The 27,229-nt window shown below is 50.6% G+C and overlaps 1 protein-coding gene across 5 annotated transcripts; it reads left to right on the top strand.

The window, feature by feature from the left end:
- Nucleotides 1-605: 605 nt before the first annotated feature.
- TJAP1 (tight junction associated protein 1 (peripheral)) lies at nucleotides 606-27,229 on the top strand. 5 transcript variants are annotated; one of them, XM_008566783.1, is made up of 12 exons: nucleotides 606-642; nucleotides 1,146-1,239; nucleotides 11,112-11,241; nucleotides 19,229-19,326; nucleotides 20,316-20,441; nucleotides 22,112-22,140; nucleotides 22,902-23,063; nucleotides 23,273-23,339; nucleotides 23,584-23,613; nucleotides 24,397-24,504; nucleotides 24,616-24,699; nucleotides 25,424-27,229. In XM_008566783.1, exons 5-12 carry the CDS (start codon nucleotides 20,343-20,345, stop codon nucleotides 26,522-26,524), a joined length of 1,680 nt encoding a protein of 559 aa, XP_008565005.1. In that variant the 5' UTR covers nucleotides 606-642; nucleotides 1,146-1,239; nucleotides 11,112-11,241; nucleotides 19,229-19,326; nucleotides 20,316-20,342; the 3' UTR covers nucleotides 26,525-27,229. The 5 variants fall into 5 exon arrangements, with proteins under 5 accessions (XP_008565005.1, XP_008565006.1, XP_008565008.1 ...); XM_008566784.1 differs by having other exon boundaries at nucleotides 613-642; nucleotides 1,146-1,206; nucleotides 20,319-20,441; XM_008566786.1 differs by lacking the exon at nucleotides 23,584-23,613 and having other exon boundaries at nucleotides 613-642; nucleotides 1,146-1,206; nucleotides 20,319-20,441.

The following is a 27,229-nucleotide window of genomic DNA, read 5'->3' as shown; positions in this document are numbered from 1 at the left end:
TAGCTACAATAAAGTTATATGCAAGTTGCTAGAGATGTCCAGCAAAAAAGCGCCAAAGGGAAGGTTTTCTGGAGGAGGTGACATTTGAGCTAAGGGTGGAAGAAGGAGTAAGAATTAATCACTCAACGGGAAGAGAGGGGTGGACATTTTAAAGCCTGATGGCCTGAAAACAGTACAATTTGGGAACCCGAAGTCCCTGAGAGAGGTGGAAAATGAGACTGATGAAGGTGGAAGAGGCTGGGTCTTGCGGATCTCCGCGTGCCAAGCTTAAAAGCTGATTTTATTCTCGGACGATGGAGAACCGGCCTCTCCCATTATATTTTTGAACTGTGTTTCCCTATTCTCACTTATTCACTTATTTACTTATTTATTTACTTAGAGTATCAGTCCCCCCACCCCCGCTATTGCTCTATTCCTGATTCCGCCCTCCTTCTGTGGCCAAGCCTTCTTTCCCTGCTCTTATGAGATCCCCGTCTTTCCCCATCACCGGGTGCCGCAGTTCCCCAGACCGAGGCCCCGCCCCTACAGCCCCGCCCCCGATGACGCGCGGCGCCTAGTGCGTGGGGATTCCCGCAGTCTTGGCCACTACCCGGCCTGCCCCGCGGCAAGATGGCGGCCTGAAGGCAGCGGCAGCGGTGGAAAGTTTGTTGTGGGATTGGAATGGTCGGGCTGGGAGGCTAGAATTGAGGAGGATCGCGGGGACCCTAGCATGGAATAGGGGCGGAGGAGGAATAAGCTCCGGAGTTAAGAAGAGTGGAATGGAGGAAAGTTGGGGGCGGAGAGAAAAAGAGGAGATGGGGTGGAGGGGAGGGGGCCTAGATCCAGGAGCAGCTCTAGGGAAGGGGTTCGGGGCGGGGAGCTAGAAGTATGTGTCGTTGCAGGCCCTGGAGAAGCGGAGTCACGAACTGGAGGAGAATTTCTTAGCCGAGAGTAAAGAAGCGGCCTGTACCAGGCCGGTGGGAGGAGAAAGGGATCTTTCTAGTGGCGGAGGATAGTGTGGAAGAAGGGAAGAGAGATCTGGAGAATGTTGGGCAGGAGAAGGGAATTGCTGAGGAGGAGACTAAAGCCAGTGAAATGACCCTCTTTCAGGCTTAGATCAGCCAACCTTTCCACAGCTCCTATAACAGCATCTGCCCCAATTTCAGCTCAAGACTCGGGGGCCCCAGGGACTGGAAGAAATCAGTGCCTACTTGGAAAGAAGAAAAGGTAGCGACTTGCCCCAGCCCAACCCCAGAGCGGGTAAGGTGGCCTCCAGTGACAGGTTTCTGGCTGGCATGCTCCCTGGAAGCACGATGCGTAGGCTTAGAGTGATGCTGAAAATCATTTAATCTGAGAAGGGTGCTCTTCTATAGAGGTAGTTCTTTGCCTGTGGCTCCTAAGTTAGTGTTTTGCTTCAGTTGCAGGCTGACTTTTGAGAGTTGCTGTAGAATTGAGCCTTGTGTGCCTTCATCTGTGCAAGCAAACCTGGGCAAGGGCCTAGAGATCATGCTGAAGGCATTTTAACACATTCCTGTAACAAGCAGTTTCTTACATGCTCACTGTTTCTTCTTCAATCTCCCCATCACATCTTCAGTTTGGCATCCTGCCTGGAAGTGGAGATTTGTGGGTGACAGATGGTAGAGAGTCGTGCGAAAAAAAATTTCTGTTAGTGTTCACTGACCATTTAGGTACCTGCTGTCACTAACTCCTGAATTCGTTCTTGCTGCATGTCTGTTTTTGCTTTTTTAGTAAGAAGGGCTCATTAGTTTTCCTCTGAAGATGTGGATTGGGGGGGGGGGGCAGGATGTCAGAGGTGAGGGAAATGCAGATTGGTATCAGGTAAAAGAAACCCAGAGCAGCTTATGGTAAGAGGTGAAGCTGCTTGTATAAAGCCTTGGAAATATTTATCCCCTCACTCTCTATCCCTGAGAACCCTGATATTTGAGAGCTGCTTTAGTTGGACTAGTGCGGTAATGGAAGGAAAGGGTTATGGAACTTGCCCTTTTCTTTTCTGGTGGCTTTCTTTTTTATATTCTCCCCATCAAACCAAAAAAAAAAAAATCAGGTCAGGGGTTGGGGGGGGGGGGGCAGGATGTCAGAGGTGAGGGAAATGCAGATTGGTATCAGGTAAAAGAAACCCAGAGCAGCTTATGGTAAGAGGTGAAGCTGCTTGTATAAAGCCTTGGAAATATTTATCCCCTCACTCTCTATCCCTGAGAACCCTGATATTTGAGAGCTGCTTTAGTTGGACTAGTGCGGTAATGGAAGGAAAGGGTTATGGAACTTGCCCTTTTCTTTTCTGGTGGCTTTCTTTTTTATATTCTCCCCATCAAACCAAAAAAAAAAAAATCAGGTCAGGGCTGGCTGGTTAGCTCAGTTGGTTAGAGTGCCACCTTGTAACACCAAGGTCAAAGGTTCAGTTCCCTCTACTGGCTAGCTGCACCCAAAAATCAGTTTTACTACCAGACTAAGCATGGCCTTAGAGATAGTGGAGTTGGTGTTGGAGAGAAGGGAAGGGGGCTGGAACCAGAGGGTGTAGTGAATATGGTCCTCATTTCCTTTGGTGCCCTTTGGTTGTGCCCTAACCAGAGTTGGGAGCAGGCTGCTTATTGAAGCCTGTTTCAGGACAAGCATCTGCTTCATGATTAGTCTGGGAGGTCTGGTTTGATCTAGAACTCCTCATGAACCTATGCTCCCTGCCCCTACCCCCGCCACCGAAGGCTTACTCCAGACAGAACAAGGCAAATCACTGTTACCAGGCCAGCTTCAATTCCTTCATGTATCTGAAGAACTGATGGTATTTAGCTGTGAGTCCAACCTTCTTCTACTGGGAACAATCTGTGGATGCCCCCTTGGAAATTGTAATCAGCAAGGACAGTGTAGTGAGTACATATAGCAGTTAAGAGCACTGACTCTGGAGCCGGGCTGCCTAGTTCAAATCCTAGCTTTGCCATTTGTATCTCTGTGACCTTTATTAATTGCATAATTCTCTGTGCTCCAGCTTTCTCATCAATCAAATGGGGCTGGTGATAGTATCTCATAGGGTTGTTGTGAGTGTTAAATAAGTTAATACATTAATATGCTTAGATCAGTGCCTGATACTCAGTGTTAGTTATGCTAGTCAGATCTCAGCACTAATTTCTGCTTCATGGTTGAACCTGCTGTCTGTTTATGGAGGATCTGTACTGGTTTGGGCTGCTAGCCTGATGTTAGAGAGATGAGTCACAGCTTTTGGATAGAATAGATTTTGTGTGTAGGGAGAATATTCTCATTAAACTATTTAAAGTGATGTTAAGGGCTGACCAGTTAACTCAGTTAGAGCCCGGTGTTAGAACACCAGGGTCAAGGGTTTGGAAACCTATACCAGCCAGCCACATCCCCTGCCCGCCCCCACACCCCGCGAAAAAAACAGTGATTTATAAATGCCAGTGATTTCCTGTTTGAAGCTCTGAGGCTGTAGAATTATCTTCCATGCAGTTGACTGATGATGATAATTATAATAGTGCTTATTGAGCACTTTCTATGTACCTATCATTATTGTAAGTGCTTTTACATGCATTACCTAATTTTTTGTAACAACAATATGAAATAGATATTATTATCCCTATTTTACAGATGAGACAATGAAGGCAAAGACTGCTTAAGGTCGAGGTCAAGGTCACCCAGCTAGTAAGTGGCAGAGCTGGGATTTGAACCTAGGCAGTCTGGCTTCAGCAATTGAATTTGTTTTTTGTTTTTTGGGGGTTTTTTTGGTGGGACGCGAGGGTGGTGTGGCTGGCTGGTACAGGAATCAAACCCTGGACCTTGGTGTTATCAGCATCAAACTCTAAACAGCCTAGCTAACTGGCCAGCCCTGAAGTTAACTTTTAAATATGCCTAGTGGCAATTTGTGTCTCTTGTTTGTTTGATTGTATACTGGTTCTTGTTTGTTTGTCATGATGGTTAGATGTAAAATTTTTAGTAAAATTTTGTAGTAAAAATTTTTTTTGGTTATTTAAAAAATTTTTAAGGGGTTGAGCCTTCTTTCTCACATCAAGCCTTCTTCCTCTCAGAAATAATAACTGGTAAAGGGACTGTGGTGAGGGAGACTTGTGCCATGTTAGCCAAACCTGGGCTCTCTCTTCATGATGGGTGCCTGCCCTTTGGAAAACCTTGGGTCTGGGTTGGGTGAGCAGACTAACATTAGGATCCACTCTAAGCATACTTTAAAGGTCTCTCTGTGTGTGTGTATGTGTATGTGTATTAATGTAGATGTAAATATAAGGCTTATTTCTGACTTTTGATCACTGACACGAGCAGTTGAAGTAGCCATAGTATTAGAATTTAATTCACAGACAGTCTGGATGTATTCTTTTTTTAAAAAATAGCGAGTGGCAAACTACACAGAAAAAAAAAAAAAGCTGACATTCTTAAACAGCTCCCTCCCCTCAGCTTGAGGGGAAAATGGAAAATAAATGTGTTTCTGCTGAAGCCTGCTTTGTCTGAGGAAGCGCTGGCTCAGTGCTCTCTTTCCCTTTAGCCAGGCAGGAGGCCCACGTGCAGCCTTGGGGCAGACAAGTTCCAAGGTGTGCCCAAGGTTTGATTGACTGGCTTTCTTTTGCCCTGTATTTAAGACTCACTCTTCCCCTCCTTCTGAGTCATGTTCTATCTATTTAACACACCCTCAGGACCCATTTTGTTCTTGAACAAATGACTCTCAACCCTGTCATCAGAGTAGGCACACGCCTGGTGTTAACTGGATTTCAGGGGAATTGGGGGCTCAGGACTTTGGGCTTTCTCTGGGAACCCTGATCCAGCCATGTGGTGAATTTTTCTATTTGTTATGGCACATGTGATTTTGAGAGGTAGACATCATCTGTCAGTCTTGCTCCCCTCCTCCATTAACTTAGGAGCCACATATCTTAGGATAATGTATTTTATCTTGATTTGTGCTACAGTCAGCATGCTGAAACGTGTTACTGCCATAGAGTACACCTTTGTGTTCTGGTATAAGTCCTCAGACTTTCTGGATTCAGGTCACATTTTAACAAATGATTGAATTGCAGGGTGTAGGCTGATGGATTTTGAGCTGATTCTCCCCCTTTACTGTTTTGTTTTTGTTGTTGTATAAATCAATTTCTTGTCATAATGCCCCTTATTCAGGTATTATCTTTGAATCCAGTCCCTTTACTTACTTCTCACTACCATATTTTGAGTGCCAAAGACCTCTGGGTAAATCCAGCATTCATTTTTCACCTGGACTCAGCCTCATAAAAACTCTCTGAACTTATTATTTCTATCCTCTGGGCCTTTGCACACACTGGTGTGGAATACATTTCCTGACCTCTTCCCCCTCCTCCCTTTCCTTTCTGTCTTTCAGGTCTCAGTTTAAATGTCACTTCCTTTAGGACCCTACTCTCCTTTAGTGACGTTCTTTTGTGCTTGCTTCTAACACTTAAGCTGTATCATAATTGCCTATTTATTTGTCTGAGTCTCACAAGACTGTAAGTACCCTGAGAACAGGGACTGTGTCTTATCACTGTTGTATCTCTAGCATTTAGGAGAGTGCCCGGCAAGTAACAGGTGCTTTTGCGGTGCACATAGAATGAATGAAGTGGGGTGTGCAGTCTCTCTTCACTCCAATCTGTCTTCCATGGTGCTGTCAAAATTACTTTCCTCTGAAAAACTCTTCACTTATAAATATCATGGGTTCTTTCTTATTTAAGTTAAAGTCCCCACTCTTTAGCTTGGCATGCAAAAAGGCTCTTTAATACTCTGGCCCAAACCCAACCTTTTAGCCTGAGTTGCTGCCACTCCACCTCATCTGTCCTGTGCTTCATTGCTCCTACATTTTTCACTGCTCCCGAACCTGTTAGGGCCGTTCATTTACTTTATTCTTCTTTGCCTGTGCACTTCATTCAGTTCATAATGCTCACCTCTGTCTCTGAAACTGCTCATGTTCTAAGACCCAGCTCCTCTGTCACCTCCAGTGAGAAGCCTTCCCTGCTTTCCTTTTCTCCTCTTGGCTCCCCACAGCACTTTGTTTGAACCTCTGTTCTGGCACTACCCTGTTGTGTGGTGAGTTTCCTGCTTGTCTGTCTCTTTCACTGGGCTGACTTCCTGTAGAGGAGGGACGCTCCCTGATCATGGGGGGTCTGGGGGTTGGAATTGATGGTAGTGGTGAGGGGAACATGATAGAGTCTGATTTTGTAGCTAGCCAAACTCTGCCACTTACCAGCTGTGTAACTTTGGGCACATTTCTTAACCAGTGGGTTTTTTGGTTTCGTCCCCTATGAAGTGAGGATGACATTATCTTTTTTGCAGGACTATTGACCTTTAGAGATAATGAGTTCACAGCATGTAGAATGGTACCCAGCATATTAAGGACACTTGGTAAATATTTGTTGAATGAACGAATCCCATTTTGGAAAACTGTGGATAAGAAAAGGCACTGTTTTCTTCAAGCTAGAATAAGCCTTTTGATTTCTGCCAGTTAGCCAGTAGCATTTTTGAGGTGGGAGTAAAATTGAGAGTCTCCTTTCTTGTGATGAAGCAATAAAAATGATGAGATTGGGCCGGCCCAGTGGTGCACTGGATAGTGCGCCGCTTGGGAAGTGCGGCGGCGCTCCCGCTCGAGGGTTCGGATCTCACATACAGACCGGTTCCCGCTCACTGGCTGAGCGAGGCGCAGGAGCAGCACCGAGGGTTGCGATCCCGTTGCCGGTCCTGGTCCGGTACGGGGGCGACACTGAGGGTTGCGATCCGTTGCTGGACACGGAAAAAGACAAAAAAAAAAAAAAAAAAAAATGATGAGATTGGGGACATCGTCCCTGAGCAGCCTGTGCAAAATAAGGGTGTTGATGCTTCTCCTCATCTCTTTTGTTGTGATTACTTCTTGCATGGGTCATGATATGCTGGCCTTCTCCAGTCCTGGTGAGGTTGGCAGTGGGGGCAGGTAGATGGTGGATTTGCAAGGTAATTAAGGATGTGATAGAAGGCGTTATGTAGTGGATAACTTTATGCAGTGTTTCAGGATCCATATTTCTGTTATTTTATGGACTGAAAAATGTTAGGTGAATCTGCTAGTACACTTCCAGGAATCGAGGAAGCCAGACTTCTTGGCCCCAGTTTTCTTAAGGGTTTGTTGGTCTTTATGTCATAGAACAGGCTTAACTCAGATGCTCCTCAGAAATGGGGCTGGTAGCTGAGTGTCATGATCTGTACTTTGCCATTTTGTTTCTAATGTTTGTTGATGGGGGGGGTAGTCCTTAGGGAACCAGCTCCCAACAAACACCAAAGGAATTTGTTTCCAGAAGTTTAGATGTCCTAATTGTATAATGCCAAGTGGTACTCCAGTGTGAGCTTACCATCAGATGAGGAAGATACATCTGAGTTCTCTAGAGGTGGCCTTTATGTCTGGTCCTTAAACTCCTGCCCCAGCCAGGCTCTCACCTCTATGCTCTCAAAGCACTCACAACACTGCAGTGTAAGCAGCCGCTAACTTGTCTCTCCCCCACTAGAGATAAGGTCTTCTGTCTCTGAAGCTTCTTAGGGGCAGGGTCTTTTACTGAAGGCTATGCATTTAGGCCTTACATAGTAAGTGCTGAGCAATCCTGGTTACTCTGTGACCCAACCCAGTCCTTTCTCAGTGGTATTAAAGCAGATGGGATCTATCTGGGAAAACCTTTTGAGCTCTTACAAAGAAAGGTCCTGCATAAGCAAAAGGTGATAGAGTTAACAACAGCGTTACTAATTATTTTCCAGCATTGAATTCTTGTGGCTAAATGATCTTCCAGGTGTTTGGCTTCAGCTATCTCCATTTTTAGCCTTTTAATATTCTAATAACAGGTCCCTAAGCCAGAAAGAATGGGTTAAAAGAGGAGGTAAAGTACACACCAGTAGCTTTTCTTGCTTAATTAGCATCTCCTGAAAAATCTTTGGCTGCTAGCCTCCTGTTTCTTATTCTTTATGCTCCTTTCAGTTCCGTATGTAACCTGCTTGCTATTTCTGATTGTATCGCTAGTCCCATCTGGGTGTGCTCCTTGTTCACAGCCACGGTTTACTACAATCTTGTTAATGCCCAGATGAATCAAAAGGATGAAACCAATAGCAAAAAGTGGCATGAAGGAGTTTTCCCTAGCTCTACCCCTTGTCCCTTGGTGTGGGAGTGTGCATTGCATTGTGGCATATCTTTGCTAATGGCATCTTGGTGGGAGTGATAGACTGCATTGTATGTCAAGCAGATTTGAGAGGAGGTTGGGTGAGTCAGCTGGACTGGATTGTGTTGTGTACCTTAGGCTTCAGAGGGTCTGAGTCTCCTGGACTGCCATGAGTAGAAAGGTGGGACCTCTTCTTTGTTAGGTACTATCTTGTAAGGGCCAACTGTCTGTTAGATGACATTTAGAATCTATAAAAGATATGCCCTCCCCCACCTTTGTGAGGAGCTCTGTGTTCTCACAGTGAACTGTGGTAGGGAACTTGGCACACTGCCCTGAGGGGAGGGTCTGCCTCCTGGGAAGTTATCTTAGACCCCAAAACTCTGTGCTTCCATTCAGTTAACAAACAGGATAGAACTCTGTGCTTATCATTTTGGGTACTGAGCAGTGGCCTCTTCGTTCCTTCACAGGTAAGCAAAGTAGGGAATTCAATCTCAGAAGCCTTTGAGGGTCTTAAATATCAGGGCAGAATTGTCCTGGTTTTCCTGTGGCTCCCTGGAGAAAGGAGTTTTCCATGCTTTGCACTGGAATTAGAAACGGGAACTGGGTTCTGTCTCAGTTGTGCTTGTGGTCTTGGACAAGTCACCTGTCCTCTCTGCACCTCAAAATGGGAGAACTCCACCTGTTCTTTGTGTCCCACTAGACTGTAAGGATCAAAGGAAATATAGGGGAAGAGAACCGCTCCTGGGACAGTAAAGCACAATGTATATGGAGGGGTTTTGTCTGTTTGTCTAGGAACTGTTGATTTTCATCATAAACATAATCTATGTCCCTTGTATAAAATACCATAGAGAAAAATATACAAAATAAAGAGTAAAAAGACCCTCCCTTCCTGCTTCCACTGCTCCTGTCTAACCCCTTTCTCCAAAGATAGTTAACCACTGTTCACCATTTATCATGTATCCTAATCATTTTTATGTACTTTTAGACATTCCTTAACTTGTATCACCTTTAAAAAAAAAAACCCTCAGGCCGGCCCGGTGGTGCACTGCTACAGTGCGCTGCTTGGGAGAGCGGTGGCGCTCCCAACGAGGGTTCGGATCCCACATACAGACCGGTTCCCGCTCACTGGCTGAGCGAGGTGCGGGTGCAACACCGAGGGTTGCGATCCCGTTGCCGGTCCCGGTCCGGTACGGGCGCGACACTGAGGGTTGCGATCCGTTGCCGGACACGAAAAAAGACCAAAAAAAAAAAAACCCCTCAATAATAATGCATACTGTTCTTCAACTTGTTCTGTTCATTTAACAAGTGACCCAAGAGTAGAATAGTCCCTGTTGGAGCCTGTGAGGAGCCAGTTGAGATAGCCTCCTTCCCAACTTGGGTTTCTCTGGGGCTGGCTCCCTAGGAGGGCTGGAGAAACTTTCCTAGAGGTTCTTGCCACAGCAGGCACCCTGGCTATCTCTGAAGGATTGTTTTTTATTCCAAGATGAAATTTTCTGGTAGGAGTGCACTGGAGTGGGAATCAGGATGGATGTAAGCACAGTGTGGGCCTCACCACTCACATCTCACATATGTTTCTCCCCTTTACTCGTTTCACCTTTGTCTGGGAAAAAAGAAAAATGATCTGTTTTTTCAACTCCTATTTCAGTGCAGTGAGAATTCCTTGGATTAGCCAAATTACTCACCTCTTATCTTCTGAAAGCATGCCAGACCCAGCTGGTGTTTTTTGAGTTTTCTTGTGGTGAGGATTCTGGAGGTTGCCTGTCAGTGGCCGTGCTCTCTCACCAGTCTAGAGACGAGGTCATGGCCTATAGGAAGAGTTGTCTTTCTCTACTGGACGGTTGTCTCATCTTCTTGGTCAGGCCTTGGCCTTTTTAAGCTCTGGGGCTGTAGTCAGAACAATATGGGGAGCCCGGTGAGTAAGCAGGTGGGAAGCCTATTGGAGGCTTTTCCTGTCTTCATGAATCTTACCCCTCAGCTTGAGAGAAGGCCAGGCCCACCTGGGGGGCCAGGGTGGTGACTGTTCTTCCCTCTTTGCCCCTGAGTCATCACACAGCCTGCAGGGCTTCCCAGAACAGGAGACAGAACCCCTCTCCTTTCTTCCCTGCCAACATCTTGCCCTCTGATAAGCATCAGAGGATATAGGTGCTATAGCTTTCCTGTCCTGCTGCCCTAGGGGACACATCTAGTGGGGTCTCTGAGACTCCACTACTGTGGCATTTGTCTTGCGATCTCTAAGCTGGATTGTGTCACTTTCCCCAGGGTGGTTCTGGAGACTTTAGGAAAGAGTTGCTCTGATGGGAAAACTAGCCTTCGTGGACATTGCTCATTCTAAGAGGGTAAAATAGTTCTTGTTGGAGTCTGGGGTGCCTAGATACAGCCTTCATCCTTGCTTTGCTGGTTCTTCTGGGGCTGGCTCCCTGCGAAGCACCATCCCCCCAGCCCTAGAGAAACTGTAAGACAGCAGTGTGCCACCCTTCCCTTGACTGGCCGAGCTCTAGGCCAGGTCACACACTGCCCCATTGTACTGTGCTTTCCGATGCAGCTCTTGTCACAGCCTGTAATCCCTGGGCTGGTTTTCTCCCAGCCCCTTTCCTCGGAGCCTGTGGGAGGTAGTGGGATGGACTCTGCTGGCACAGGCACGGGATGGGTGGCAGCTGCAGCTGTGGGTGGCTTTGTTTTTACAGCCCAGCTTTCAGAGCCCTGGTGCAGCCTGGTAGCAGTTTTTAGGGAACAGGGGAGACAGGAGAGCTATGCCCCCTTCCACAACAGCTGTCTTCTTTGTGACCAACCAGAGAGCCACATTGCTTGGGATCAGTGAGCTGTACTCATTGGTTGGCAGGGGGAGTGTTCTGCTTCCACCTGGCATGATTTCTGGATGGGAGAAAGCCCCTGAGGGTCTAGTGGTAAGTCAGAAAGTGCTGCCCCTGTCAGGAGAGTGCAGTGTGTACCCTCAGCCATCCTACAGCTTGGTATTCCTCTGCTCTCTCTTTGCAGCTCCGGAGTTGGGCTGCTCACAAACCAAGCTGTCTGTTTGTATGGAGTGCCAGGAGGGCGTCTGCCATGAGTCTGTCGCTAACTGCACTAACCAGGAGAGCTGGCTGGTTGGGGAGAAGACACTAACCCTGTGAGTCTGACCTTGGCCAACTAACCTGCCCTTGGATACCACCAGCAGTGTCCCTGTCCTCCATTCCTTCCCAGACTGGCTGCCATGTCCTCTTAGCTTACATTATGCCATCTTCTCTGCCCTCTAGTCCTTAACACTGGATTCCCTTTGTTTTCCCAAACTCCTTGCTGTGGGTTGGGATGTGCCTCCTTCGCAGCCAGGAGAGGAGAGAGGGAGATTTCCTATGCCCGGCCACCTGCCCATCTGCCAGCCTGCTACTGGGCTCCACTGTCCCTCCCTGCACCTGCATCACCTTCCCCTCAGTCAGCACCACGCTCCTTAGTTCTTTCTTAAAACAGAATTGGTTGGAGTTTCTGTTTAATCTGTGCTTTTAGCACCACAAAGTTTGAAATATCCCTCAGTTACCATGCTGCTGCTGCCTCTCAAGCCTCAGGGACAGATGGAGCCAAAATGGGAAGGGACTTTCTTCTAAACCAGATAGTTTCCTCCCTTTATCAAGAGGGGGAGGTTAGTGTCCCCGTTATTCTCACCCCAGGACAGAGAAGTTAGGATCAGTTGGGGAAGTTGAGGAAAACCTTGGCCTGGCTCAGGAATTCCCTGGGCAGAGGAGTGAAGCTATTTAAGCTGAAGGCCGGAGCCCAGAACTAGATACCCATCTGAGACATAGCTCCAATTGGTAACCGTTGCTCTGGGAGGTGGACTGGGTGGAGTTTGGACCCCCACTCCCTTCCACGTCTGGAGCTTCAGGTGGACTTTAGCCGAGAAGAGCTGGGAAGAGCACCTCAGCCAGAGAGGGGACAGCACCTGACTTTGGACTCCATGTTGAGCCCAGAAAAGGTTGTGGCTTCAGATTGGGAGACTGGTGAGTGCAGCCTGGCATGGAGAAGCTCCCACCCAACTCCCTTCTTTCTCCAGGCTTGGGAAGGAGAAGGGGGTTCTGAAGGTAACAGGAAGGTTGATTGCCAAGTGCTTCCTGGTGTTCTGCACAGGTTACTCTTTAGACAGACTCTCTGTGTCTCCAGCTTCTGGAAGCAGTGCAATCTTGGGTAGGCTAGACAGGGGGAACTTGAGACGTGAGGCCCTCTACATGGATTCCATCCCCCTTGGGGTGGGAGGGGAAGGCGGGGGCCTGACTAATAGGATGGGTTGTCTGTGTGTAAATGTGAAAGGGTGTAGGTAGGTGCTGCAGGGATGTTTAGGGACCCTGAATATGGAGTTAGCAAGCTGCATGGTTTTTTGGCTTGGCTGTGACCAGGAGAGCAAAAGGGGCCTAGAGTTGAGGTCTGGTTTAGGGCCAGTTCTTCACTTTGTCCTTCTGTAGGAGAGGGTATGGGGTCTAATACCAATGCTGGCTGTGAACCTGGGGACGTTTTGGCCCTCCGTTTACTGGGGGGAAGGGTTGGTGTGCTTGGCTCATCATCAGTAGTCTTCAGCCCCTTTGTTCCTGTCAAGTGCTTGCTTGGATGAGAGGCCAGGTGGATAGACTTGAGGTATTTGCTCAGGTGGGGAGCCAGGTGAGCTCTCATGGGTCACCAGCACTAGTTCTGAGTCCTTAGGATTACTCTGGGGCAGAAAAACTACTACCCTTTTTTGGCTTTCAAAACCCTGTCAATCTCTTCAGTTTAGAGTAGGCTGGGGGCCAGGTCAGGGCTGCAGGCAACTTGTCTCAAGAGGGTGAGGTTGTACTTGCCCAGGAGGGTGGCAGGCATTGCTGTTGGATGGAGCAGCAGGGCTGGTCCAGGCACAGACTGGCATCTTCCAGCCTAGTCATCGGCCCAGAGCCGAACCTCTGCCCGGGCCCCACCCCATGAGCTGTTGGCCGCCTGCCTGCCACGCGCCCAGGATTGCTGAGGGCTTTGCTCATGTGTCTCAGGAACAGCTGCATGCCGGAAACTGGGGGCTGGTGGCAAGCAGGAGGCGCATCCAGGGGACGGTATGGGGGAGGCTGCACCCAGCTTTGGTAGGACCAGTGCATGGTGCTGGGGGACTGCTCTGCTGATCATGGGCAGTTGAGGTGGAGAGAGACTGTGCAGGGGGTGGGGATCTTCACAGGCAATCCCCAGGGCCACTGGGTCACTTGGTTACAGGGCTGGCCCTTGCAGGGTGATGGTTTGTATTTCTTAGACTTAAGTTGGAGGCAGAGCCTGGATTTCAGAGGCTTGAGAAGCAGCCAGATTTGTGTGGCAGGAGTGTCACCTACCCCTAGTGGGGCACAGCTTCCCATAGGCTTGCAGAGTCAGATATTCTACATCCACAGCTTATAGCTCAGGACAGTTTCTGAGGGGGAGGCCCCCGCCCCTGTGTGATCAGACATTCATGGTTTTTGGGGGTTTTTTTTGTTTTTTGTTTTCACTAAAAGATGACCAGTAAGGGGATCTTTTTTTTTTTTTTTTTTTTTTTTTAAAAATGACCGGTAAGGGGATCTTAACCCTTGACTTGGTGTTGTGAGCACCATGCTCAGCCAGTGAGCGAATCGGCCATCCCTATATGGGATCCGAACCCGGGGCCTTGGTGTTATCAGCACCGCACTCTCCCGAGTGAGCCACGGGCCGGCCCCGTAAGGGGATCTTAACTCTTGACTTGGTGTTGTCAGCACCACGCTCTCCCAAGTGACCTAACCAGCCATCCCTATATAGGGGTCCAAACCTTTGGCCTTGGTGTTATCAGCAACACACTCTCCCAAGTGAGCCACGGGCTGGCCCTAGACATTTGTGTTTTAGTGGTTGATTAGGGGCTTTAGGAAGGGCTTGTATTTATTTTTATTATTTATTTATATCCTGCTGAGTTCCAAGGGAATTAAGGCAGGATACAACACAGATGGTATATTCTGAAACAGGGCTGGGTTTTCCTTTCATTTTAAAAGCAGTAGTGATTACTAACTTCCTTTTGACTTTCTGTGGGTGAATTATGAAGAAGAGCTTTAGTGATTTTTGTGGTGAAGTGTGGGCCCTCCCTGATTCAGAAGACTGGCTTCATTGACCCCACAAGGTCCTTTACTTGCTTGATTCATTGACAGCTGAGAGCAGAAAGGCTTATCAGTAGGTTCAGAAATACTCTGAGCCTGGATAAACTGTTGGCACCATAATTTCTTAAAGGGGACATTGGTGATGGTAGTGGGGAGACAGTCGATCTCTCTAGGGCAGGGTAGGGCAGCTGACCCAGGATCAGTAGAGGTGTGGAGTGAGATAGTAGTGCAGAACTTGGGGAGCTGGAAGGAGACATCCAGTGGGAGAACGCTGAAATTGGAAAAGCCAAAGAGCCACATCAGTTTTCAATCCTGTCTCTCTCTCCTGGGCCAGTGTTGAGGAGGTGGCGTCAGCCCTTAGCAGGGAGAAAGCTGGAAGCTTTCACTTTCCTTTCTTTCCTTCACCTTTGACTTTGCCTGGGCCTTGCACAGACTCCCAGAAGGGAGGGCAGAAGGAAGTAGGGGGACTTCTTTGGGCTTGAACCTTCTTGCTGTTGCCTCCTGTGGGTGTTTGCTGGGTGTAGTAGTAAGGATAATGGTCTGGAGAGAGTCAGGATCCCAAAGAGATTTTTCTCTTATCCCACTCCATCTCCAGCAGCAGTGATCTCTGACTACAGTGGAAGCCCCTAGTCATATACATATACCCACAAGAGGGAGCAGTTATGAGTCCCATCTCCGGGTTAAAGAGGGATGTTTGGCAAATTTTTTGTCCTTTAATTAGAGGCCACTGCTCAGCCAGCTTCTGGTGCAGATTGCGCCTTACATCTGTCTGTGTCTACACTCTACTCAGCTGTTCAGTGGGTTCACAGTGCAGCTTCACTGAGCGTGCGGAGTCCTATTTCTAATGAAAATAGACTTTGTTCTCTGAAGGCAGCTAATCGTGCCCCATGGGCTGTAATCAGGGAGCAGGTATTTAATACAGGGCAGGCGGCAACAGGCGGCCTGCACTGACTAGCAGATTGCAACACGGCAGTTAGGAAGCTGTCACCACCACCCCCGCCCCGCCCCAGCAGATAGGAGGTAGAGTCTTTCCTCTGAACTGATTTTGAGTAAGTGAAGAGTGAATGCTATGTAGCAGAGGAAGGAGGCGGGGTTAGGTGGAATCGGTGCGGTAGGGGTGAGGAAAGCCCCTTTCCCTTCTCATTTCACCTTCACGGGAGGGGGAGGGGTTGCTGCTGAGCCATTGTCTCCCTCAACAGTGCTTGCAGGTCCAGCCTGAGGATCCCAAGCCAGGCTGGGTTAGCCAGAGGTTTTAACCTAGGCCTCAGCCTTTCTCCCAGGGCACAGTTATTCTTATAGCACAGAGCCAGCACATGAGCTGGTAGCCCTACATCCTGAGTCATTTGCCCCCAATTCCTCGAGGCTCAGGTAGTTTGGGATAGGGGTGGGAGTGGGATTCTTCCCTTTTCCTGGAGCCAGCTCAGCATCCAGAGGCCAGGAGGACTCAGAGGCTGTCCTTGGCTACCACTTGCTCATCATGGCCCATGTCCCATTCTGAGTTGTTCAGCTGCTTTCCCTGGGGTCCTCTTCTTCTGCACATGGGATTGGGAGTCTTCCTTGGCCTGAAACACTCCAAGGCAACCTGGGTGAAGGAGATGTGGCCAGTGGAGGCTGCACCTGGTAGCTAACTCTTCTGGAGGGACTGCTCCTGTGCCTTCTAACTCACCTCTTTTTTGTCCTCCCAGCATGTGGCCTGAGTGTCCAGTTACTTCTCATGTTGTTTTGAGAAACAACTGCAACTTGCATTGCTCTTCTCCCTGCGTCTGTCCTTCCCTCCCTATAGCACTTATAGTCAAGGATAGTGGGCTGCCAGATCCATTGTGGATGCTGGATCTGGGGCACTTGGCAGATTTCAGGAGTTGGAGCTAGGGCCTCAGTATCCTGACATGCCCTGTCATTTATGGACATGGGGCAGGGAGTGACACTGATCTCCCTCATGGACTTGTGTTGGGGAATACTGCAGGCTTATGGTGGATTGTCTCTCCAGCTGGCATTGCCTTCTGTTTCCCTAGTTGTAAGTGGTTTCCCCTCCCTATGACTCTGACTTGTTTGAACAGAGTAGGCTCTGGCTGGGAGAGAATAACCTCCATCACCACCACCCCCATCCCCAGAGAGTCCATATCTGCATTTACTACACATCTCACTGCTAGCCACATCCACACTGTCCTCCCTGCTCAGCAGGCCAGATTATCTCTGGCCATGGAAACCCTGGGAATGAATGCAAGAGCACTTCAGAAAGTTTGTGGAAAAATAGAATTGGGAAGATAATACAAATCCTTCCATGGACTTTTTTTTTTTTTTTTCCTTTTTGTCTTTTTTCGTGACCGGCAACGGATCGCAACCCTCAGTGTCGCGCCCGTACCGGACCGGGACCGGCAACGGGATCGCGGCCCTCGGTGTTGCCCCCACACCTCGCTCAGCCAGTGAGCGGGAACCGGTCTGTATGTGGGATCCGAACCCTCGGCGGGAGCGCCACCGCGCTCCCAAGTGGCGCACTGTAGCAGGGCGCCACCGGGCCGGCCCCCTCCATGGACTTTTTTTTTTTTTTTCCTTTTTGTCTTTTTTCGTGACCGGCAACGGATCGCAACCCTCAGTGTCGCGCCCGTACCGGACCGGGACCGGCAACGGGATCGCGGCCCTCGGTGTTGCCCCCACACCTCGCTCAGCCAGTGAGCGGGAACCGGTCTGTATGTGGGATCCGAACCCTCGGCGGGAGCGCCACCGCGCTCCCAAGTGGCGCACTGTAGCAGTGCGCCACCGGGCCGGCCCCTTCCATGGACTTTTTGAAGACCCCTTTTATGTGCTGTGGGGCCAGGGAATGGGGACTTAAAGTCAGGGTAAGGCAGGATAGCTGTAGGATGTGTGGCAACTTAGAGCTAGGGCTGCGGGGCACAAAGTGAGGCAGCTCCCCTTACAGGTAGAATTACCTGTTACCTGAGCATGTCACTGTCCTCCCTGCTGCCCACCGCTCATACAGGTTTCCTGGTATCTAGAGGACAGTGTGGGCTTTGGCGGGAATAGAGATAGGGAAGTAAAGAGGCTGAGAATAGAGGAAGGGGCACACAGAGTGATCTGCAGAAAGAATGGGGTTACTCAGCCGACTGGGGAGCAGATAGGGAATGGAGCAGGAACCTGGTTTCTCTGGAGAGAAAGGGAAAAGGCAGAGGCCAACTCTTTGGAGCTGTCCCTTGATTTTGTAGAAGCTCTTAACTGTCTGTCTCTCTTACTCCTTTGTCTCTGGCCCTACCTTGTTTTCTAGCTCATATGCACCACTACACATACACCCCCTGAGTATCAGAGTCCTGGTACCCAGGCTGATTTGGGACTTTCTGGGCCTCTCCCTCAGGACACAGGAGCCCCCACCCTGGGGCCCTCTGGAGAGGCAGCCCCAGGGAAGCTGTGGGGTGACTTGTTTGCTCCCCACACCCCAGGAATGTGTTGTCCTTTCAGGCCCGCCCAGATTCCTATGCAGGGAGTCAGCCCTACACAGCATGCTGCTTGTGCCCTGTGGGGACACGTTCTGTCTCCCATCAAAGGGGTAGAGGCTGGCAGCTCCTGCTTGTGCTGCCACACCCCAGCTCCCCCCAGAACTCCAAGCCAGGGACCAGGCTGCCCAGACAGAGGAAGGAGACCACTCCTGCTTCCCTGCCCTCCCTCCCCCTTCACTGCTCTCCCTGCCCCAGGCCCTGCTGGAATGTGACAGGAGTCATGGCCAGGGCATGTCCCGACAGTAGGAACACATGCTTTATCCCGCAAGGCTTCCCTCAGCCTCCAGCTCTGTTTAGGTTGGTGGGGGCGGGACGAGATTGTTTTTTATGCCCAGAAGGCCACCTAAGGTTACTGCCTCCATTGATCACTGTGGTGGCTGCTGCCCCCGTGCTGCAGCCCAACTTATTACAGGTTGGGTCTGGGGAGGGATACAGGCAGATCTTGGAACCCCAGGAACCTGGATGGGGCCTCACAGGTCACTCAGTCCAGCCACCTCTGTGTAGATTAAGAACAGGCTTATCCAGTGAGGAAGAGAGTTACCCAGGGCCCCACAGTGTGTTAGAAACAGTGCTGAGCCAGGAACCTGGGTCTCTCAACTCTCTAGACTTGGGAGTTTTCTTTTGGCAGCCGACTGGTATGGGGATTTGAACACCATGTTACAACACCATGTTCTAATCAAGTGAGTTAAGCAGCCAGCCCCAGACCTGGGTTTTCTATACCAGTGTTTCTCAGCCTGGGCACTATTGATGTTTTGTATTGATAATTCTCTGTTGTGGGGCTGACTTGTGCATTGTAAGAGAGTTAACAGCATCCCTGGCCTCTACCCACTAGATGCCAGTAGCATCCCTCCCTCCCAGGTTTTGACAACCAAAAATGTCTCCAGACATTTGCCAGACATCCCTCAGGCCAGAGGGGTGGGTAAAATTGTCCTGGGTGAGAACCATTGCTCTAAATTGCTGTCTTTTCAGATTTTTCTCTCCTGGACCTACCCTTCCCCCCCACCCCCTTGCAAAGTCTGTTGACCACCATTGTACACAGTAGTCGTCTTTCATCTCCTTGTAGTAACACTGCTAGGAGCTCACTTTCCAGCATCTTCTTTGCCCATCTTCTTGCATCTCTACTAGGCTTTTTCCTGGTGTTCTCATTTGCAGTCTATGTTCCCCAAATCTCTTGTTTCCAGACTCTGAGAAGCCCGGGAGATGAACAGGACAGATGTGGGGTAGGGATAGGGACAAGACAGAAGCAAACCTGTTCCAGAATTGGGCATGTGGTAAGCTGAGATCATGAACACATGCACAGACACATGTCTCATCTGGGCCTGTGACAGTGCTGTCATGGAGAAAGGCAGGAACCCAGCACTTGCAGTCATCTCCCGCCTCCACCATTTCCCCCTCAGGCCCCCTGTTCCATGGCCTTCCTGCCCGGCTCTCCCTTGGGGGCCTTCTAGGTCCTGGACTGGGCACACAGGCCTGTGGCACTGACAGACAGGCAGCTGACAACTGGTTTCCATTTTCTTCCCTTCTCTGGTTTCAGGAGCTGTTGGCTAGAGGAAGTGGAGGAGCTGTGGGATGCGGAGAGCCAAGGGCTGATTCCCGAACAGCGGAACAGAGAGAGCTGCCGACAAACAGACGGTATGTCCCTGACAAAGCCTGTGCCCTCCACTTGGCTGTCTTCTGGGGAGGCTGAAAGGTGAGGGGGCAGGCAGGTGTCCTCCCTTGGTGGGGGCTGGTGAAAAGAGAGTGGTGGAGGACAGAGACCTCTCTTGAGCTTGCAGACTGCCACTGAGGAGCCTGGGTTGGGAGAACATCCTCAAACCCTTATTTATTCACTTTTTAAACCCTTATGTTTTGGTTACAGTTTCGTTTGTTTGTTTTGCAGCTTGCCCGTACAGGGATCTGAACCCTTCACCTTGGTATTGTTAAACAATTTTTTTAAAAGCTGATGTTTGGGCCAGCCCCGTGGCTCACTCGGGAGAGTGCGGTGCTGATAACACCAAGGCCATGGGTTCGGATCCTATATAGGGATGGCCGGTTTGCTCACTGGCTGAGCGTGGTGCTGACAACACCAAGCTAAGGGTTGAGATCCCCTTACCGGTCATCTTTTAAAAAAAATAAAAATAAAAGCTGACGTTTATTATATATTTCCTAAGTGCCAGGCACTATTCTTAGTGCTTTATATAATCTTCACAACAACCCTTGAAATTGGTGCTATTCTTATCCCTAAATTAGAGTTGAGAAAACTAACATATAGAGAGCAGTTTTTCCCTCTGAGGCCCTCCAAGCTCACAAAGGAGAGTGATGGGCTGCTTTTTAGACATCCTTCCTCACTCTTAGAGCATAGTCCACTCTTGCTGGTGCTCAGGCCCTAGGCCCTGCCTTTCCCACCCTTCTGTTCCCCATCAGATTCATGTCCCACCCTCTGGCACTCCCCTAACCCATGGGGACTGACACACCAATGTCCAGTCCTTCTCATGACCCCAGCAAGGACCCAGGCCTGTCTGCCTATGTGGTGGCTCCTACATATGTTCCCTTTGACCATGCTTTTTTTTTTTTTTTTTTTCCTCAGTCCAGAGGCCTCTTGATCACATCTCTGAGCCTCCTCCTTCCTTGTTTCCCCTCAGCAGGTGGAGGAGCCCTTACCTCCCAGAATGACCAGCACAGCCCCTGCTAAGAAACCCTACCGTAAGGCACCACCAGAGCATCGGGAGCTGCGGCTGGAAATTCCTGGATCCAGGCTCGAGCAGAAGGTCAGCAAACTGGTACCCCAGCCCTGGCTGGCAGAGGCAGGTTGCTGGAGGCAGGGTGTCTGGCTGACTTCTCCAACCTGAGCTCTGGTCCCAAGGTGGGGTGAGAGCATGGCACTGCCAATACAGGCCTGGGGTCTTCTAGCTGTAGCAGTGCTGGCTGGGGCAATGGTGGCTCATGGTGGACTATCTGTGAGTATATGTCGCATGTCAAGGAGCCCCAGAGTCTTTGTAGCTCAGCCAAAATGATCCCATAGAGTATTGTTCTTTCCACAAGAGGCAGCCCACCAGACTGAGAGGTCCTAACCGCTGGTGGCTGGAACCCTGGTCCTCCACAGTGGAGGAGAGCCATTCAACCTGTGGCCCCTTTGGGGCTATTAGGAGGCAGTGCTCCAGCTACTTTCCACCAGACCAGCTGCTCTTCATTGTCCCCAGAAAGTCCAGCCCTTCCTCCAGTTTTGCTTCCTTTGGCTAACGTGTTAAATACGTATTCCTGCCAGGAACTGAGTTAGGTCCAGGCTCTGCTCTTAGTAGGCCTACAGTCAACTGCAAAATATACTCCAAGTTGACTGTCCCCCCTCATGAAGCTTACTAACGAGTGTTGCAGTTGTTTACATGCCTTGCTGCCATGTCTCCACCCTGTTGCAGTGCATGGAGCTTATTTAATGAACTTGAGAGACAATCAGCAGATGCTGAGCATCAGGTGTACCATGGCCTACTTTGATCAGATTCAGGACTGAAATGCCATGACTTGTTCATTTCAGTTCAAGGAATGTTAAATAAAAATGCGAGTTATTGTGCTAGGTGCTACCCAGTAGGCAGCCCCTGATTTTTTAAATGAGGGAATTAAGGTTCAGTGAGGTTAAGGTCATATAGCCAGTACGAGGTGGAATAGGGTCAAATGAAAGTTGTCAGTGGCTGCAAAGTCCATGATCTGGGCCACCCACCTCATCTTTCTGCTGATGATTATAGTTCAGTAGTCAACTCCATTTGGAGTAGGCCCCTTGATGTTTCCCTCTTGCCATAACATGTGCCTGCTCTGCTTTGTGGTTGGCTGAGCTGTGACTCTTGGGCCATGACCAACATAGGGATTTGGGGAGGATGGAGCAGGAGATTAAAAGGAAGACAAGACACTTTACTCCTCTCAGTCAGGAATAGCCCAAAGGCTTTCCTTCACCCATGTACTTGTTCCTCCCAAGCCTCTGTAAGGTCCTTATTCTGCCCGTGTCTTCCCCCCAGGGGGCCAAGAGAGCTTTGTGAGAGCTCAGAACTCTTCTATAGCTCAGCTTGACTTCTTCACTTCTCTGGAAGGTTTCTGCCACACCTGTGTGGAGACAGGGTCCACGAGGAGCCCAGTGAATAGCCGAGAGGCTCTGTTTATCCCTGGGGAGAGGTAGCATGAGTATCAGGACCCGTTTGGAAAGTGGCTTTAGGAGTAAGGGTAAGGGTTGGAAGGGGTTCTTGAATCTTCTGGTTGGCATGGGAGAGGGTAATCTAGGCTTATCCAGGTATTACTGGATTGCTCCCATCTCTAGAGGGCCCTGAATCCCTCTTTTGCTGTGAGAGTCTTTGGGCTTCAGACATGGCCCTTTCTAGGGCTGTTTGGAGGGTGGGCCAATTCGGAGGCCAGTGGTCCAAAGGTGAGCCTTATGCTTCTGGGTTTTTTTGCCTAGGAGCCCCTGACTGATGCAGAAAGGATGAAGTGAGTATCTGCTGCCTGAGATACTGCCTTGCCTCAACTTTGTTCCTCTTAGCTGCAGGCTAGGTTGTTGGTACAATTGGGCTTTTCCTTGGATTCAGTACAGGTAAAGGTTGGGATGGAGGGTTTTAGGGACTCTGGGAGGAGGCTTCCTATTGTGGATAGTTTTTCTGGAAAAGGGTGTTTTGTTGTTCCATGGGCCCCAAGAGAACCTGGAATCAGGAGGTGGATGGCTCTGAGGGGCCTGCTCTTGCCAAGGAGCCCTTCACAGCTCTTGGCTCCAGAGAAAACAGAGTGGCCCCCCTGTGCCAGCTGCCTCTCTGCAGACCTGTCAGCTATGTGAGAACTCTGGAGAGGAGGGCAGTGCTGGGCTGGATTTCCAAGAGATTAATAATGGAGAAGCCCGATTGTGCAGCACAGAAACTAGAGCTGGGGGCTTGGTGGCTGGCTGGCTTGGGCTGTAATCAGAGACAGGCTAGGAGCTGTACCCCTCCTCCCATTTCTGTCTTGTCATTATTCTCCAGTAGTGGGGGGATGTGGGACTCCCCTACCATCCCTCTGCCACCCTCCAACCCAGGCTGTATTCTCAGGGCCAGCAGGCCTATGGGATATGTTGCCCTAGATTCAGGCCAAGTCTCCATGAGTCTCACTGCCCCCAGTTGCCTGTTCTTATGTCATCCTTTCTTCCTGAGCCCAGCCTGAAGCTCCAGGGCTGGCCTTTCTATCTCTGATGCCCCTCTGCCCTTGTCCCCCAACCCTGCCAGGCTCTTGCAGCAGGAGAATGAAGAGCTTCGCCGGCGCCTGGCCTCGGCCACCAGACGCACCGAGGCCCTGGAGCGTGAGCTGGAAATTGGGCAGGACTGCCTGGAGTTGGAGCTGGGCCAGAGCCGCGAGGAGCTGGACAAGTTTAAGGACAAGTTCCGCAGGTGTGGGAATGAGGGGCCAGACACACGCATGCATCTTCCCATTCATAGGAGGGTAGCTGGAAGAAGCTTCAGAGATCATCTGATTCTGGTTCGAAAACTGAGGTTCTGGGAGGAGAGTGACTTGCCCAGGATCCCATATTGAGGAGGGGCTGAGCAGGGCCTGAAGAACAGGATCTTGACCCAAGGTTCTGCCTTGTACCTCTCTATAGGCTGCAGAACAGCTACACTGCTTCACAGCGGACCAACCAGGAGCTGGAGGACAAGCTGCACACGCTGGTAATCTGTTCAGGAGAGCAGTTTGGCTGGTACTGTGCTCACAGCATAGCAGGGCGCTGGGACTTGCCCAGGGAATGCTATTTTGCCCTGGGGCTTGGGGAAGAGATGGGTGGATGGGGCAGTTGTGGGGAGGGGACCGCAGTGTGCTGTGCAAGTCAGGACTGTCTTAATGCTCACACTGTTTCTCTTCTCTCCTCGTCTTCCTCCTCATGCTGCCACCGTTGCTGCTGCACTCTCCTCTCAGGCCTCTCTTAGCCACAGCTGGATTTTTGCAGTTGCGTCTGAGTTTGTGTGTTTTCTCCCCTGCCCTGGTCTCCTCCTCAGCTGAGATCCAGGATAGCAGGGCCCTGGCTATTTCCCTCTGCCCCTCAAGTACACCCACTCCTTTCCTCTTAAATGTGGGTGGCCTGTTCAGTAGTCAGTGCCTCCATCCTGGGAGAGAGCTGGGGAGCCTACTTTTGCCTCCAGCAGAGGTACTGATCTATGTCACCACTGAACACTCAGAGCTTCTCAGCTGCAGTGGCAGCAAGCCCAAGCTATTTGGGGGGAAGGGAGGCTATAGATGCGGTCCATGAGCTGAAGATCAGAAGGCTACTTCTGAGCCTGTGGCTCTCTCCATGCTCAGCTAGATAATCTCACAGGCGCCCTGAGCTGCCACCCAGCCCCACTCTCTCCCCTCTCTTCCTAGCCCTATCCTGGAATCAGCTGCACATGTAGGCTTCAGCCCCCTGGTTTCCAGTTCTTGCCTCTGAGGTACCAGCTGCCTTGCTTAGTACTAGAGCCCCTTAAACTTCTTCAGGGACAGGCCACTCTTATACTGCCTCTGTCCTGGGCCCAGGTGGCAGGCAGTAGGTCATGCTCAGAAAGCCCCCACCCCATAGCCAGCCAGAGAGCAGGAGAAGTGCCCAATCTCTTCTGTCTGTCCGTCATTTGTCTGCTCTGTGTGCATTGGCTGCCCTAGCACCTGTGGCCTCCTATGTCTGTGGGCTGGGAGGAGGTGAAGGGAGAGGAAGGGCTGGCTGGGGTATGGGCTGGGTTTACCACAAGTCTGCCTCAGATCCAGAAGGCTGAGATGGACAGGAAGACACTGGACTGGGAGATCGTGGAGCTGACCAACAAGCTGCTGGATGCCAAGAACACCATCAACAAGCTGGAGGAGCTCAATGTATGTTCTTCATGTGCTGGGGGCCTTCCTCACCAGTGGCCAGCTTTGTCCTTGCCCAGCCCTGCTCTTGGGCAGGGCTGGCTGGACTCTGAAGCAGGTTTCTGTCTGTAGGAGCGGTACCGGCTGGACTGCAACCTGGCTGTGCAGCTCCTCCAGTGCAACAAGTCCCACTTCCGTAACCACAAGTTCGCTGATGTGAGTAGAGCACATTCCTCCCTCCCCCCAATACCATCCCAGCCTTTGTGCGACTCCTCTAACTCCAGTTTCTGCACCTCCCTCCCTCCTCGTGCCTTTACCTCCCCCTTTCCACTTTGCCTTCCTCTGTGTCACCTCTCAAGCCAGTCAACTCTGCCACTGGTTGGTGTCCTGTGTGCTGTCAAGGCCCCATCACTAGTGCTGGGGGGCTAGCCCTAATGCTGTTCTGTAACAGAGATGGGGGAGAGGGATTCAATTTTAGGATCCCGTGCAGGAAGACAGGGGTAGCCAGAGCTGTCGGCTGTAAGAGTATTGAAAGAGTATTAGGCATTATTCCAAGGGGCAAACTCTAGACCCCAGAGCCTCAGGTCCAAGGTTGAAGTATTTCTAAGTCTGCTGGTCAGTACAGATTCTCCAAACTTAGTCCAGTTTGGGCAGAAGCCACTGCCGAGGTGGGGAGATAGAAGGTTGAGAGCATGCAGTCTTCAGCAGCACAGTTGGGTTCAGATCTTGGCTTTGTTAATAAAAAAAGTTATCTTACCCCTACTGAGCCTGTTTATCTACGAAATGACGTTATTCATTGGCATGGTGTGAGAACAGGAGATAGCATAGTGCTGAACACACAGTGGTACTTGTACATGGAAGCCATTAGTTTTGCCATAAGGTAAGCTATCTTCAGTCAGGATCATTCATGTCTCTCTTCTCTTCTCCTCCTTTATCCCAGCTGCCCTGTGAGCTACAGGACATGGTTCAGAAGCATCTGCACAGTGATCCAGAGGCTGCCAGCCCAGGTCCTGCTTCCAGCCTGGCCCCAGGGGCTGTGGTGCCTACCTCGGTCATTGCTCGGGTGTTGGAGAAGCCAGAGTCTCTAATGCTCAATTCAGCCCAGTCAGGCAGTACTGGTCGTCCCTTGGCTGAGGATGTCTTTGTGCATGTGGACATGAGTGGGGTTGCCCCAGATGACCCCACCAGTTCCCCGGTCCCTGGCAGCCCCACCCCCCAACCTAATGGGGAGTGCCACTCTCTGGGTACTGCAGGGGGCTCCCCAGAAGAGGAGCTGCCTCTGCCAGCCTTTGAGAAGCTGAGCCCCTACCCCACCCCATCTCCGCCACACTCACTGTACCCTGGCCGCAAGGTAATAGAGTTCTCTGAGGATAAGGTTCGTATCCCCCGCAACAGCCCCCTGCCCAACTGCACTTACGCTACGCGCCAGGCCATTTCACTGAGCCTGGTGGAAGAGGGGAGTGAGCGGACCCGCCCTAGCCCAGTGCCCAGCAGCCCTGCCTCAGCCCAGGCCTCACCCCACCACCAGCCCAGTCCCGCCCCCCCATCACTCAGTGCCCCAGCCAGCTCCACCAGCTCTGAAGAGGACCTGCTTGCTAGCTGGCAGCGGGCATTTGTGGACCGCACCCCACCACCTGCCACCCTGACCCAGCGCACAGCCTTTGGACGTGATGCCCTCCCTGAGCTACAGCACCATTTTGCCCTTAGCCCCACTGAGAGAGAGGAGGTGGTTCAGGCACCTTCTTCCCTACCTGATGAGAGTGGGCTTTTGCTACCAACAGAACCTGACTCTGGCTTTCCCAGGGAAGAGGAAGAGGAAGAGCTGAACCTGCCCACCAGCCCTGAGGAAGAGCGCCAGAGCCTGCTGCCCAGTAATAGTGGCACAGAGGAGGGGCCTGGCTCTTCCCACACTGAGGGTAGGGTCTGGCCACTCCCCAGCTCCAGCCGTCCCCAGCGCAGCCCCAAGAGGATGGGGGTGCACCACCTGCACCGCAAGGACAGCCTGACCCAAGCCCAGGAGCAGGGCAACCTGCTCAACTAGGGCCCCTGCTTGCCTTCCTGCCACTGCTGCACTGGGACTGCACAGAGGGCCCACACCTTTGCAGCTCAGGGTTCCCAGGCCAAGATCTTGAACTCCTCTCTCCAGACCTGAATAGCTCTGTTCCCTGTGTAGGTGGGGTCAGGTGGTGGGCCAAGCCAGGCCTTTCAGCTGCATTGATTGTGAATGGCACCTATTTGCCTCATGGTTTTTTCCTTTTTGGAATATTTATTCTCCAAAAGTTACATGTGGTTGGGTCTCAAGCCCTTTCCTCCAATCAGCCCAGCCCAGATCAGGCTGTTCTGGGGAGCTGAGAGATTTATCAGTGTTCATCATTTTCCTTTCATATTCATGGGTTTTGTTTTTTGGGGGGGTGGGTTAGGGCTTTCTTTGGGGTTATTAACCTTTAATTTCTGTTTTCTGCCTGTTTTCCTCTCCCCTAAATTATCTGCATGAGCTGTTGTCCTCAAGGGGCCTGGCACAGCTGGCCCTCGGGGATGAGGGAGAGGACTGACTCAGGGCTCCCCTCAGCCATTTCCTCCCTCCCTCTGGAAGGGAGGGTGGGGTTCAGGGCATCAAGCTGGGCTCTGGGTGAGCTCTGGCCCCCCTCTCAACCTTGGCTCTAGACTGTTACTCCCAGCTTTGGGAAATTTTCTCATTGACGACTATTTTAAAATCAAATAAAGCTATTTTACTGGTATGGCCTAA

The sequence above is a fragment of the Galeopterus variegatus genome, unplaced genomic scaffold (genome assembly GCF_000696425.1).
Source record: "Galeopterus variegatus unplaced genomic scaffold, G_variegatus-3.0.2 Scaffold269, whole genome shotgun sequence".
NCBI lineage: Eukaryota > Metazoa > Chordata > Mammalia > Dermoptera > Cynocephalidae > Galeopterus > Galeopterus variegatus.
This window is presented reverse-complemented; position numbering and strand designations above follow the sequence as displayed.